General features: G+C 45.9%; 1 protein-coding gene across 7 annotated transcripts in view; it reads right to left on the bottom strand.

Annotated features, from left to right (window-relative positions):
- Positions 1–12,500, bottom strand: part of chl1b (cell adhesion molecule L1-like b) — a 76,444-nt gene that overhangs the window by 16,301 nt on the left and 47,643 nt on the right. For all 7 annotated transcript variants that reach the window (XM_030374600.1, XM_030374607.1, XM_030374604.1 and 4 more), the window contains 13 exons: positions 12,256–12,367; positions 11,736–11,917; positions 10,813–10,944; positions 10,178–10,321; positions 8,155–8,266; positions 7,463–7,629; positions 6,984–7,149; positions 6,702–6,826; positions 5,853–5,954; positions 5,006–5,203; positions 4,240–4,310; positions 2,733–2,955; positions 826–941 (listed from right to left, as the gene is read on the bottom strand). In XM_030374600.1, coding sequence (XP_030230460.1) covers positions 826–941; positions 2,733–2,955; positions 4,240–4,310; positions 5,006–5,203; positions 5,853–5,954; positions 6,702–6,826; positions 6,984–7,149; positions 7,463–7,629; positions 8,155–8,266; positions 10,178–10,321; positions 10,813–10,944; positions 11,736–11,917; positions 12,256–12,367 — 1,850 coding nt within the window. The remainder of the gene's footprint in view (positions 1–825; positions 942–2,732; positions 2,956–4,239; positions 4,311–5,005; positions 5,204–5,852; positions 5,955–6,701; positions 6,827–6,983; positions 7,150–7,462; positions 7,630–8,154; positions 8,267–10,177; positions 10,322–10,812; positions 10,945–11,735; positions 11,918–12,255; positions 12,368–12,500) is intronic.

Here is a 12,500-nt window from a genome sequence, read left to right as displayed (position 1 = left end):
TTATTTTATAGTGAATTTTACTACGACTTTTACTGATGTAGCAGGTACCAGGATTAATACTGGTATGGTAAAAGTTTTGTTCCACAAGAATCATGTTTTAATGTGTTATGTATCTGTGTGTACATGTGGTTGCCGAATCAGTGTTTTTCAAATAGCCAACTTTCTTACTCAATGTATCTTCCTACTTTACTTAAAAAGAAAAACATACAGCTCTATCAATGATTTAATGGAATAGTACCCGATATAAAATATCAGATAGAAGCATATTATGCATCTTAACGCATATGATGCATTTGCGACTCTCAAGGGGAGCTATTGGGCAGCCAATAGGGGGGTCCTGAACCCACTGGCTGCCCCTATGGGGTCCCGCTGTATCCATTCGTGAAAGGGAGCCACTCACCCACAAATGAAGCGCAATCATGCACCAAACACACACACACACACACACACACACACACACACACACACACACACACACACACACACACACACACACACACACACACACACACACACACACAGTGTGTGTCACACAAACACAGTATATGTCTGTGTTTGTGTGTGGGCGTGTGTTTGTGTGTGTGTAGACGTGTGTGTGTGTGTGTGTGTGTGTGTGTGTGCGTGTGTATAGCGTCGCCAGGGGGCTTTGAGCGGCTGAGTGGGGGGACAGAGGCCAAGGGTTAAAGGAAGGTCAGGGCTGTTTCTTTTAAGTCGCACGCACCTGGGTGTTTTTGTGTGTGTGTGTGTGTGTGTGTGTCTGTGTGTGTCTGTGTGTGTGTGTGTGTGTGTGTGTGTGTGTGTGTGTGTGTTTTTAAGAGCGTTTACCCTGTAACCCCCCAGGTGGCCGTGCAGCTTGTCTTTGTGCACGCGCCCCCAGCTGACCTTGACCACGGAGCTGTTCATCACCTCCACCGTCACGTTGTCTGGCGCAGCGCTGGGGACTACACACACACACACACACACACACACACACACACACACACACACACACACACACACACACACACACACACGCACAAACGGACATGCATGCACACACATTTACCAAAACAGACACACACATGTAGTCACACACAAACACGCACATGCGCACACGCACAGGTATGCGTGGACACGTGTCGTTTTGCACACGTAGGGTAGGCAGGCGCACACACATGCAGGTACACCCAAACATACACCCACAAGCATGCAAACCCACACACACACACATATTAAGACACATTAACAGAAACACACACACACACACACACACACACACACACACACACACACACACACACACACAAGCAAATACATATATATATATATATATATATATATATATGTATGTATGCATATATATATACACACATATATATGTATATATGCATATATGCACATTTATATTCATGCAAGAACAGACGCAAAATAATTCACATAGAAAACATGTTCATGTAAACAACAAATGAAGCGCAATCATGCACCACACACACACAGAGACACACACAGAGACACACACAGACACACACACACACACACACACACACACACACACACACACACACACACACACACACACACACACACACACACACACACACACACACACACAAATATCAGTGACTATGCCAACGGTGAAGCCAATCAGAAACACCCACAGGGGGGAAAGGTAGCTTCAGCTGCACTCACCAACAACGGGACAGTTCATTAAACTAGTTGGCAATAGCTAGCCTCTGAAAACAACACAGCGACTAAAAGAACCACACTCTCACATGTCATCACCACCAGACATCTAGATGAACACTTTATAAATCCTGTAGCAACACACGAGGGACTAACTAAACGCAAGGGTATAGGGTGCGCTAGAAACACTGAAACGTAATACTACTGAGACTGATTCTGTTTCTACCACTGTAGTGGTTGTGGGGGGTAGGGGCAGAGATAAGGGGTCAACACATGATGAGCTTCGAGCAAAGAGTTGGACGCTAGGTCGGGTGTTGGGAATATAGCCAGCCCACAGAGGCCGGTTGAACACCTTGCCCTCATACAACTTTGGAGGCATGCATTTAGGTTAAGAAACAATTGAAGTGTTTATATTTTGATTCTGTTGGTTTAAATCTTCGATCTAGTCTGTGATCAGATTGAGTATATTTCGGAAGGTCAAACAACAACAGGGGGAGAGTTGAAATTGTTTGCACTTTTAAGGGCAGATTCAAAATGGAGACTTTGAGCGGCTGATAGCGTCAGCTTTAGGTCGAGCTTCAGCCCTCGACTCAATAGGGTTAGGGGTAGGTAAATGGGCTAATTCATTGGCGACGCTGGCCACACTAATGCTGAAAGCTCATCATGTGGTGACTACTATAGTGCGATGAGCCCTAACCTGAGGTGACCTCCTTGGGGCAATTCCAAAAGAAGGCTGGAGACGGGAGGATAATGAGTGTTCTATAGCACTCAGTTAGGCGAATCATTCGGTTCATTATCAGAGGACACCACATAGCTATTTGACAGTGAATAAAATAGGCCTAGTCTCGTCCCAGAAATGAAAACAGACTTAAATAACACAAAAAACAGGTCATCTCTGATCAAAGCACAGACAAATGAAAGGAAGAAAAGTAAGTAAATAGAGGTCAGAAACATTAATTTTGTTTTGTGATTTTCATTTATTTTGAAAGCTGCTGAAGAACACAAAAAGTAATTATCTGAACATTTAAATAACCATCAGTAAGTGACACAGAAGAAAAGCGAATACTCACAGTCCTCCCCAGAGAAGCCGCTGACGATGCGGGGCTCCGGGGCCCATCCCTGCTGGTTCCTGGCGTGGATCTTGATCTCGTAGGGAACGAAGGTGGGCGTGGCGCTCACAATGAAGGAGTGTCTCTTCACCGTGTGCTCCTTCCAGTCCTCATCCAGGTCCTGCCGCCGGTAGCTCACCTTGTACTCCAGGCCCGGCCCGTTGTGCTCGATAGGAAGCAGTGGCTGATGGGTAAAAAGTATGTCGAAAGAATTACAAAGCTTTTTTTCGCAAGCCCATTCCCTATCTCTTTCCTCCTCGTTCCAGCTCTAAGTCTCCCCCCTCCTTTCTTTAAGACTATATTTTTCCTTCTGTCTTATTATTTCTTTCGTCGTTTCTGAACGTTTTGTCCTGATTAATAGCTCTGTATTTATTTATTTCTCTCTTTTTGATTATCTGTTTTGTCTGTTCTATCTTGCTTTCCGTTCCCTTTCCTTCTGTGTATTATTGGTATCTGTCTCTATATTAATGTCTTTCTTTCTGTTTGATCTGTCTTAATTTCTTTACTTCTCTGATTATAATTGCAGTCATTTCAGCGTAACTTTAAAAGACACTGCTCCATTCACTGCCTCAACTTCCATGGGGATATTATGACAAACCAGCCCGCTGAACTTCAATACCGTTAGGGTTAACATTCTGGCATAGTGATTTTTTTTCTGCAACTATCTCGTAAGAAATGTAATGTTCCGGTCCACACACTTCCGAGCCTGGAGTCTGATGTGTGTGGAGGTAGGGGGAGAGGGTTGGAGACCACTAATCTTGACAAAGAAAATGAGATACCATTATCCTCAGAAAAGCAAACCGTTAATAGCGAGTGAATCCTGGGTGTCGGGTTAGCATATAGCGTGACAGGGGCCGCAGACAGATAATAAGAGAGGGGCAGATTAATCTTTTTCATCTTTAATACAATGAGGGCGGAATATACTCCAGTATGTAGAGGAAGGAAAATAATTTAGCTCCATTTCATGGCCGCCCCTTTATTTTCCCAATCAAAGTGGTACAACGGGGCCTTTCATTCGAAGTGCTTCCAGAAAATGTCTCCACTGCAGGAGCTGGCAGAAGAATGGGAAACATCACAAGTGGGATAATTCAATTTCAAATGTATCCATTGATAATTGTGTGTTTGGCATTCATGGAAATGCACCTGATCCTGAGATGTCTGCAGACATAGTGTGGGAATAATTCATCAGGACGGCCGACATCCAAGTCTTGAGCAGTTAAAGAGATATGCACTGTATAGATATGTACATAGAGGGAGAGAGCGAGAAAGAACGAGAGCGAGAGCACAAGAGTGAGAGAGAGAGAGACAGAGAGAAAGTGGGAGAGAGAGAGAGAGAGAGCACAAGAGAGGTTGAGAAAGTGGGAGAGAGAGAGAGAGAGAGAGAGAGAGAGAGAGAGAGAGAGAGAGAGAGAGAGAGAGAGAGAGAGAGAGAGAGAGCAGTCCGCAGAACGTAGTCTGCGTTCCTTACCTCCCAGTTGATATCCATTTCATATGGCAAATGACCTTCGATTTTGATATTTTCAGGGTTTTTTTCAGGAGCTATGGAGCAGAAGAAGAAGAAGAAGAAGCAATATAGATTTCCGTCGTCACCAGCAGTTGTTTGGGGAAGAAATCTCCAGTGAAACGCACACACAGACCCAAACCGGTGAAATCAATTATGAAGCAAGTTGGAGTGTGTTTTTGGAGTTCAGATAGTGCTCATTGTTGCTTAACCGCTTGGTCGGCCCAGTGACCGTTATCGGGAGGATAGAAACAAACAATGAGAGCGGCCAAGGGAACAATGGGGAAAGATAAAAAGGAAAGGAGGGGGGAGACTGAGATACAGAGAGAGAGAGACGGCAAGAAAGAGAGACTGAGAGCCATAGAGACACAAAGAGAGACAGATAGATATGCAGACATACAGAGGCAGAGATGGAGAGATACAGAAATACAGGGACCGACAGATCAGTCAGGCACAGAGAGAGAGACACAGAGGGGCACAGGCAATGAGAAACAGACAGACGGACAGACAGACAGGCAGGCAGACAGAGAGACAGAAATACAGGCCGACAGGAAAAAGACAGTGACAGATGTAAATGGAAGGACCGACAATCAGGCAGACAGACAGACAGAGAGAAAGAAACACAGGCCATCAGAAAATAAAGACAGAGAGACGGAGGCAGACAGACAGACCGACAATCAAAGAGACAGAAAGAGAGACAGAAACACAGACAGACAGAGGAAGGGGTTCCGACCTGCCGGGGGGGTCTTGTATCTCTCTGTGTGTTCGCTGGGACGGCCCTTGCCCACGGCGTTGAGGGGGGCCACGCGGAAGCGGTAGTCCACGTTCCCGTGAAGCTTGAGCAGGGCCGAACCGTGGTTCCCCGGAACCCGCACCAGCTCCTTCCACTTCCCCGGCTCCCACTGTCCCTCCTCGTACTCGATAATAAACTCTGTAGCCGGGGGACAACACAGAGAGTTAGCTGTGTGTGTGTGTGTGTGTGTGTGTGTGTGTGTGTGTGTGTTTGTGTGTGTGTGTGTGTGTGTGTGCGTGTGTGTGTGTGTGTGTGTGTGTGTGTGTGTGTGTGTGTGTGTGTGTGTTTAGGTGTTTGTGTTAGTTTGTGTTTAGATGTCTGTGTTTCAGAGAGAGTGAGAGAGAGAGAGAGAGAGAGAGAGAGAGAGAGAGAGAGAGAGAGAGAGAGAGAGAGAGAGAGAGAGAGAGAGTGAGAGAGAGAGAAAGGGACAGAGAGAGACGGAGCGAGACAGAGTGAGAGTTAGTCTCCTGCCAAAAAGCATATCTCATCCAGCTGCCAGCTGTGAAGTGAAACTCCTCAGTTTCTGCTTTCTGCACGCTCTTTGCTGGGGGAGACGAGCAATAATTTATGCTTGGAAGGACCAATAATAGAGCTAGATTTGTAAAAGATATTTCGGAGCATTACTAAGACTTCTTATGGCGACTGGCGGCGTGTGGGCTCAAAATATGGTATTTTTTTTCAATCCAATCACGCTGGATTTAGATTTCGAACGCTGTAGCACGCTTGGAGTCAATATAGCACAGGCTTTTTGCCGAGGTGCAGCACAATAGATGGATGCTCCTATTACCAGTGGTCGAACTGCCGTGGTCTTCCCCAGGGCTCCATTTCAGCTTCACACCTCGGTTCTTGTGCTCGGATAGCACCAGGTTCGTAGGTGCGTCGGGTACATCTGAAATCCAAACCACAGCGACGCGGGCGTTGGACAGCGAAAATAAACAGCAATCTATGCAGATAATGTGCAGCAATCCCTCACATGCTACCACACACATCTCTCTTACTCCCATTTCTCATGAGCTCTCTCTTACACTCATCTCTCATGCTCAAATCTCTCATACACTCTGTCATACTCAAATCTCTCTCTCTCTTTCTCTCTCCCTCTCTTTCTCTCTCATAGTTACATCCCTCATCCTCGCATCTCTCATGCCCCAAAAAAGTTACGAGCGAATATAAACACAGAGCATATTTCTCTGGAGTCGACTGCAGATGGAGGTGGACCCCTGTATGTGATGAATGTTAAATCAGGGTGGGGAGGAGAAGAAGAGGGGAGAGGAAGAAGAAGGGGGAGGAATGAGTAAGTAAAGCTTTAAACCTTTTAAAACACACGGTCAAAGTGCTTCACACACCCATGCACACACACACGGGAAGAGGAGTGGGAGGAGGGGGAAGAAGAGGAGGGTAAGGAGGATGGAGAGGAAGAGGAGGGGTAGAAGGAGGAAGAAGGAGAGGGGAGGGAGGAGGTCTACGAGTAGAGCCATGTCTGTCTCTCTCGGTGGCCTTCGAGCACCTGGCTCTATTTTAATTCCCGGATCGATGGGCGACCCCCGCGTCGCCTGTGAGGAGGTGTGCAGCCGCCGGGGTCACAGGTGAGGCTGGCGAGGGGGGGGGAGAGGTTCAGGCTGCCAATACGTTTACTCACCCAACACCACCAGCATGGCCTCCGCCCGGTCCTGATCAATCGACGTCCGGGCTACGCAAGTGTACCTGCCCTGGTCTTCGTAGCTCACATTGCTGATCTGCAGGAGGCCGTCCTCAACAAAGTACCTATCAGGGACGGGGTAAAACATGTTTACACATACTCAAAAAGCCACAACGGAACCCTCCCAAACAAACACAACAAAACAAAGTCAACCGAAGGATGAAAATGGAAAGGCATTTGTTTTGGGTGAGGGAGGGGGGGGTGAAGGGGGTCTGGCAGTACCGAGAATCCTCAGTCTGGTTGCTGGCTATCTCCATATCATCCTTCTCCCAGAGCAGCTCAAAGTCGTTGTTGAAGGACTTGTCGTACTCGGCCGAGCACGAGAGCTGGGCCGCGGACCCTGCCAGGATCTGAACATCCTCTGGAGAGACAATGATCCTGGTGGGATCTGAGACAGGCCAGAGGGAGAGAGGGAGAGAGAGAGAGAGAGAGAGAGAGAGAGAGAGAGAGAGAGAGAGAGAGAGTGAGAGAGAGAATGAGAGAGAGAGAGAGCGAGAGAGAGCGAGAGAGAGAGAGAGAGAGAGAGAGAGAGAGAGAGAGAGAGAGAGAGAGAGAGAGAGAGAGAGATAGAATAGAGTCATCACAGAGTTTAATTTCCCTCATTTTGGAAAGGAGTGCAAATGGGGACATGGCGGCTGTGTGAGAATATTGAAAAGGGGGATGCAGAGGGAGGGGGGGCAGGGGGGCTGAAGGGGGAGTACCTCTGACAGCAAGCGTGGCGGCGATGGCAGCTGTTCCCTCCGTGTTATTGGTGAGGCACCGGTACTCTCCCATGTCCCCTCTTTCCACGACGCGGATCTCCAGCGATCCGTTTCTGTGCACGGTGAACCGCGGCCCCTCCACAGCCCCCGAAGAGTCGTCCCTGCTCCTGTTGAAATAAAATATATATTTAATAGTTTCGCCAAGAATCCAAATGAAACTCGATCGGAGCTGCGGCCAAAATCAACCACGATTTAGAAAGAAAAGAAATGAGAGAAGCAATTACAAATGAAGAAAAAAAGATATTCAGAGGGAGTTGGGAAAGATTGATGTACAGTGCACTCTGCTGGCTAGACTTCTGGAACAGCAACCAGATGGCTTTTTGTGAGTGTATTTATTATTTCATTAATTAATACTTAATGTATTCCTTTATTTATCTATTTCTCCGGGGTAGACAGAGCATCAGATGCTCCTTTTCAGCCGTGCCCAGCATGGTACCGTGCGTGGGAGTACAGAGAGTTATGCTTGTAGGTTAATATCAGGACCGTGTGTGTGTACGCGTGTATGTGGCTGCTAGCTTGAATGCATGCTTGTTAGCATGTGTGTGAGTGTACGGATTTATAAGTGTGTTTGTGTGTGTTTGTGCATGCATGTGTGTGTGTGAGTGTGTGTATGTGTGTGTGTGGTTGCGTACCATGTGATGGAGGGAGGAGGAGAGCCGAAGACATTGCAGTGTAAGATGGCCGCCTTGCCCTCGACAGCCGAATACTCCCTCCCCTCGGGTGTTAGGAACCTGGGCTTCAGGTCTGTGGAGACACACAGCACGTCCGCTATCACATCCCATCCATAACATGGTCATAATCATAACGTGTCCATAATCACATGCTTAACATCAACAATCGTAGCATGTCCACTCACATCCAAACAATGATATGATCCAAATCAGAACATGTCCCCTCACATCCATACATGTACATAATCATGTCCATTGTCACATCTATGAAATAACAAGGTCATAACTATAACATGTCCAATCCATCATCAAGATGATATAATCACATGATGTAACAATATCATGACATTAAATGTTCATCCTCACAATCATGACATGACATAATCACAACATAACGTACAATACTAACATCCATATCATAATGTTATCATCATATACCCTGTCCATTCTCACATAACAAGTCCATATCGATCCTACCCGCTGAATGGTTCTGGGTTTGAATCCCATTGCCTACAGTCTACCTGTAGCAAGATGCCAATGACATATTATGTATGAGATATTATATATATATATTGGAGAGAATTATGCTGTTGTGTTGTTGTTTCGTTTTATCGCTCTTCAAACATAACAACAAGGAGCAGGAACAAGGAAATGTCCGGTGAAATATTGTGACAGTACATGAGACAAAACAGCAACCCATGATGTTAAAGAATAATCATGTGACGGTTGCGTTGGCGCTCTTCCGTTAATTACAGGCCCATGTATGAGACAAAATGATGGGCGGCCAGGTTGTCAATGCATGTGAAAGTGCTTCCAAAATCAAAGAGGAAAACAATGAGGTAATGAGTTAGCGGAGGGACGGCGCCTTATCGCTTTAAAACCGCCGCTGCCCATTTAAATGCTCTGTCTCTCCTAATTGTTAACAAAGACAGCAGATGAACCGTAGCATTCAGAGACTGTCCAGACGCATTAACTCCCCTGTCACCTGACAGTGCGCCCCCCCCCCCCCCCTACCAAGTTGGGGAGAGAGAATATTCATCTGCTCTTGCTCTCTCTTTCTTTTTCCTAATCATGTTTTTAAATTGTGGGATAGAAAAGTTGTGAGCATCACATTTGCTGGCTTATTGGTCTACAAAGAGCGAGAGAGAGAGAGACAGAGAGAGAGAGAGAGAGAGAGAGAGAGAGAGAGAGAGAGAGAGAGAGAGAGAGGGAGAGAGGGAGAGAGAGAGAGAGAGAGAGAGAGAGAGAGAGAGAGAGAGAGAGAGAGAGAGAGAGAGAGAGAAGGAGAGAGAGAGAGAGAGAGAGAGAGAGAGAGAGAGAGAGAGAGAGAGAGAGAGAGAGAGAGAGAGAGAGTGAGACAAAAAGAGAGAGAGAGAGAGAGAGAGAGAGAGAGTAAGAGAGACAGTGAGAGAGAGAGAGAGAGAGAGAGAGAGAGAGAGAGAGAGAGAGAGAGAGAGAGAGAGAGAGAGAGAGAGAGGGAGAGAGAGAGAGAGAGAGGGAGAGAGAGAGAGAGAGAGAGAGAGAGAGAGAGAGAGAGAGAGAGTGGGAGTGAGAGTGAGAGAGAGAGAGAGAGAGAGAGAGGTGTGGGCGAGCAAGGGCGAACGACGGCTTGCAGCTTCTTTGTGCGTTCCTCTCGGCGCGTTATGAGCGCCGCCGCAGCACCTGCCTGTCAATTACTCACCGACAACGCATGCACACCCCACCCGCTGGCATTGCTTAGCAACCACCTGAGAAAATATTTTAATAGCACACACACGCACACCAACACACACATGAATTACGGATTTGGTTGGTTTCGTAAGCAAACATGACGAAGTCTCACTGGGCGAGCGCCTCAAAGCGCATGTTTGTGTGTGTGTGCGTGTGTGTGTGTGTGTGTGTGTGTGTGTGCGTCTGTGTGTGTGTGTGTGTGTGTGTGTGTGTGTGTGTGTGTGTGTGTGTGTGTGTGTGTGTGTGTGCGTGTGTGTGTTTGTGTGCTTCTCACTCATGATCATGATGTTTGCGTTGGCCAGCAGGGCGCCATGGCGGTTGGAGGCGTGGCACTGGTAGACGGCGCTGTTGCCGGCGGTGGCTCGGCGGAGTACGATGACGTCGCCCAGGCGCTCCCTGTTGGCTGCAGCGGGAGCGTCTGGAGAACAGACGTCAGGACGGACCCCGGTCAGCATCAGGGGCCCCACGAGGAGGGGCCATTAGAGGCCACAGGGTCGAGGGACCAGTGACACTGGTGGGCGCCGTCAACTCTCAGATCTCAAATCTAGTGTTATCCAATCTGGTCTGCTTGTTTTATCTAATATAATCTCAGAAATCGATTATAAATCTCATATAAAGTTGTCTAATCGAGTCTAATTTAATTTAATTTAATTAATAAAATAAAAATGAATCTTGTGTTAATTAAATCTAATCCTCTTTCCTAATGTAATAATTATAACATAACATACTAATTTAATAACTAAAAGGCTAACCGTATTAATCTCATATCATGCACCTTTCATACCCAATCAAAGACAGGCTATGCCCCTCCTCTCTGGACGTTGTGCAGAGAACAAGGCAAATACTAGACAAGGCGTTCTAATAGCCTTAATCTAAAGGAGCTGCTGCCCCCAGCCGGCTGCCACCTACCCTCCAGGGGTACCCCGTTCACCCTCCAGGTGATGACAGGCGGGGGACTGCCCGTGGCTGAGCACTTGATGTGGATGTCAGAGCCAATGGTGTGGAGCTGGCTCCGGGGTTCCTGCACCCATTCAGGAGGCTCTGGGGAGACCATGGAGGAGGGCAGCAGAGGAAGGAGAGGAGAGGAGAAGAGAGGAGAGGAGAGGAGAGGAGAGGAGAGGAGAGGAGAGGAGAGGAGAGGAGAGGAGGAAGAGCAAAAGTGAGGAATGAGCAGGATTGGAAAGGAGGGGAGAGGAGAGAGTGGAGACGATGGGAGAGTACAGGAGAACACAAGGGAAAAACCTAATTAATAGGGAATCAGCCTGATGCAAGCTCTGATATGCCATCAAACAACTGTGACCTTTATTTAGTTAAATAGCTCTATTGCTCCTTTTGATGAACATAACAAAGTGCACATCAATCCGGGAAATTAAATATATTTAAGCATATATATTTAAGTGTATATATAATATATATATATATATATATATATATATATATATATATATATATATATATATATATATATATATATATATATATATATAAGTGCATATATATATACATATAAATAAGAGAAATCTGAAAATCAACTAAAGCAGAATGTTACTGAAAGAAACCATTTCTTTAAATATATTTGTTCTAAAAGATTTCTTATACAATGTATGATCATCAGTCATTTCACAGTATAACAGTATAATAGCCAACACCAATACAAAAGCAAAAGAGAACAATTGACGTGTCAAAAGACAAAAGACATGTTTTCCAACAAGACAGTCAACAACTCAAAAAAATGACATTATTTCCACTACCAGAATTTGAGAAAAGTCCTGGTATACCGTACGCTGTTCCTACGGTAGCTACCTATGCAACAGTCCATAGTGCCCGCTTACCTTCCACTGTGACTGTGAAGAAGTGCTGAGCGACCCCATGGGAATTGCTGGCCTTGCACATGTACTTCCCGTTGTCTCCTTCATCAACGCTGGGAACCACCAGCAGTTTCCCATGATGCTCCACTCTGGCCTTGTCCGGAAGCTTGTGACCCAGTTTTTCCCACTTGATTATGGGGGTTGGGCTGGACGGGTAATAGAAGAAGTGGTACATGGAACAGTGATTGTCTAGTCTAGCGGTTAGGACGTTTGACGCTGTCTTTTTTGATGAAAGTGCATATATCAAAATCAGTTATCACAATAATGGTGGTAATAGTGTTTTGATGATCAATCTATGAATAAAGTTACTGATTAAGAATCAATTTCTAGATACATTCTTTATAAGTGTGTAATACTGGTGTATTATACACTGCTGTAAAACACATGCAAATAACGATTGATTGATAGTATGCATTGTTTTTGCAAGGAATACAAATGGAAGGTTTCTATTCATTATTTTTTGTAGTCTGAAGTTATGACTCACAATCCCTCAGCAATGCACTCCAACTCTAGGTCCTCTCCTTTGACTAGCTGTTTCTCTGATCTGACATCAGGGGGCGTCAGTAGACTGGGTTTCCTCTCCAGGATCGCGTTGGCTTTGAGAGAGAGAGACGTATTATCATTATTTGTTAAATGTAGAGGGATTTTGTAATCTATTGACTGGTTTGTATTAAGATACACATATAGGCACGTATGAAAAGATATGGGTATTCGGTTTTTCAAACTTAC

The sequence above is a fragment of the Gadus morhua genome, chromosome 13, assembly GCF_902167405.1.
Source record: "Gadus morhua chromosome 13, gadMor3.0, whole genome shotgun sequence".
In the NCBI taxonomy this organism is placed as follows: domain Eukaryota; kingdom Metazoa; phylum Chordata; class Actinopteri; order Gadiformes; family Gadidae; genus Gadus; species Gadus morhua.
Note: the sequence above shows the minus strand (reverse complement) of the source record. Positions and strands in the feature narration are given on the sequence as shown.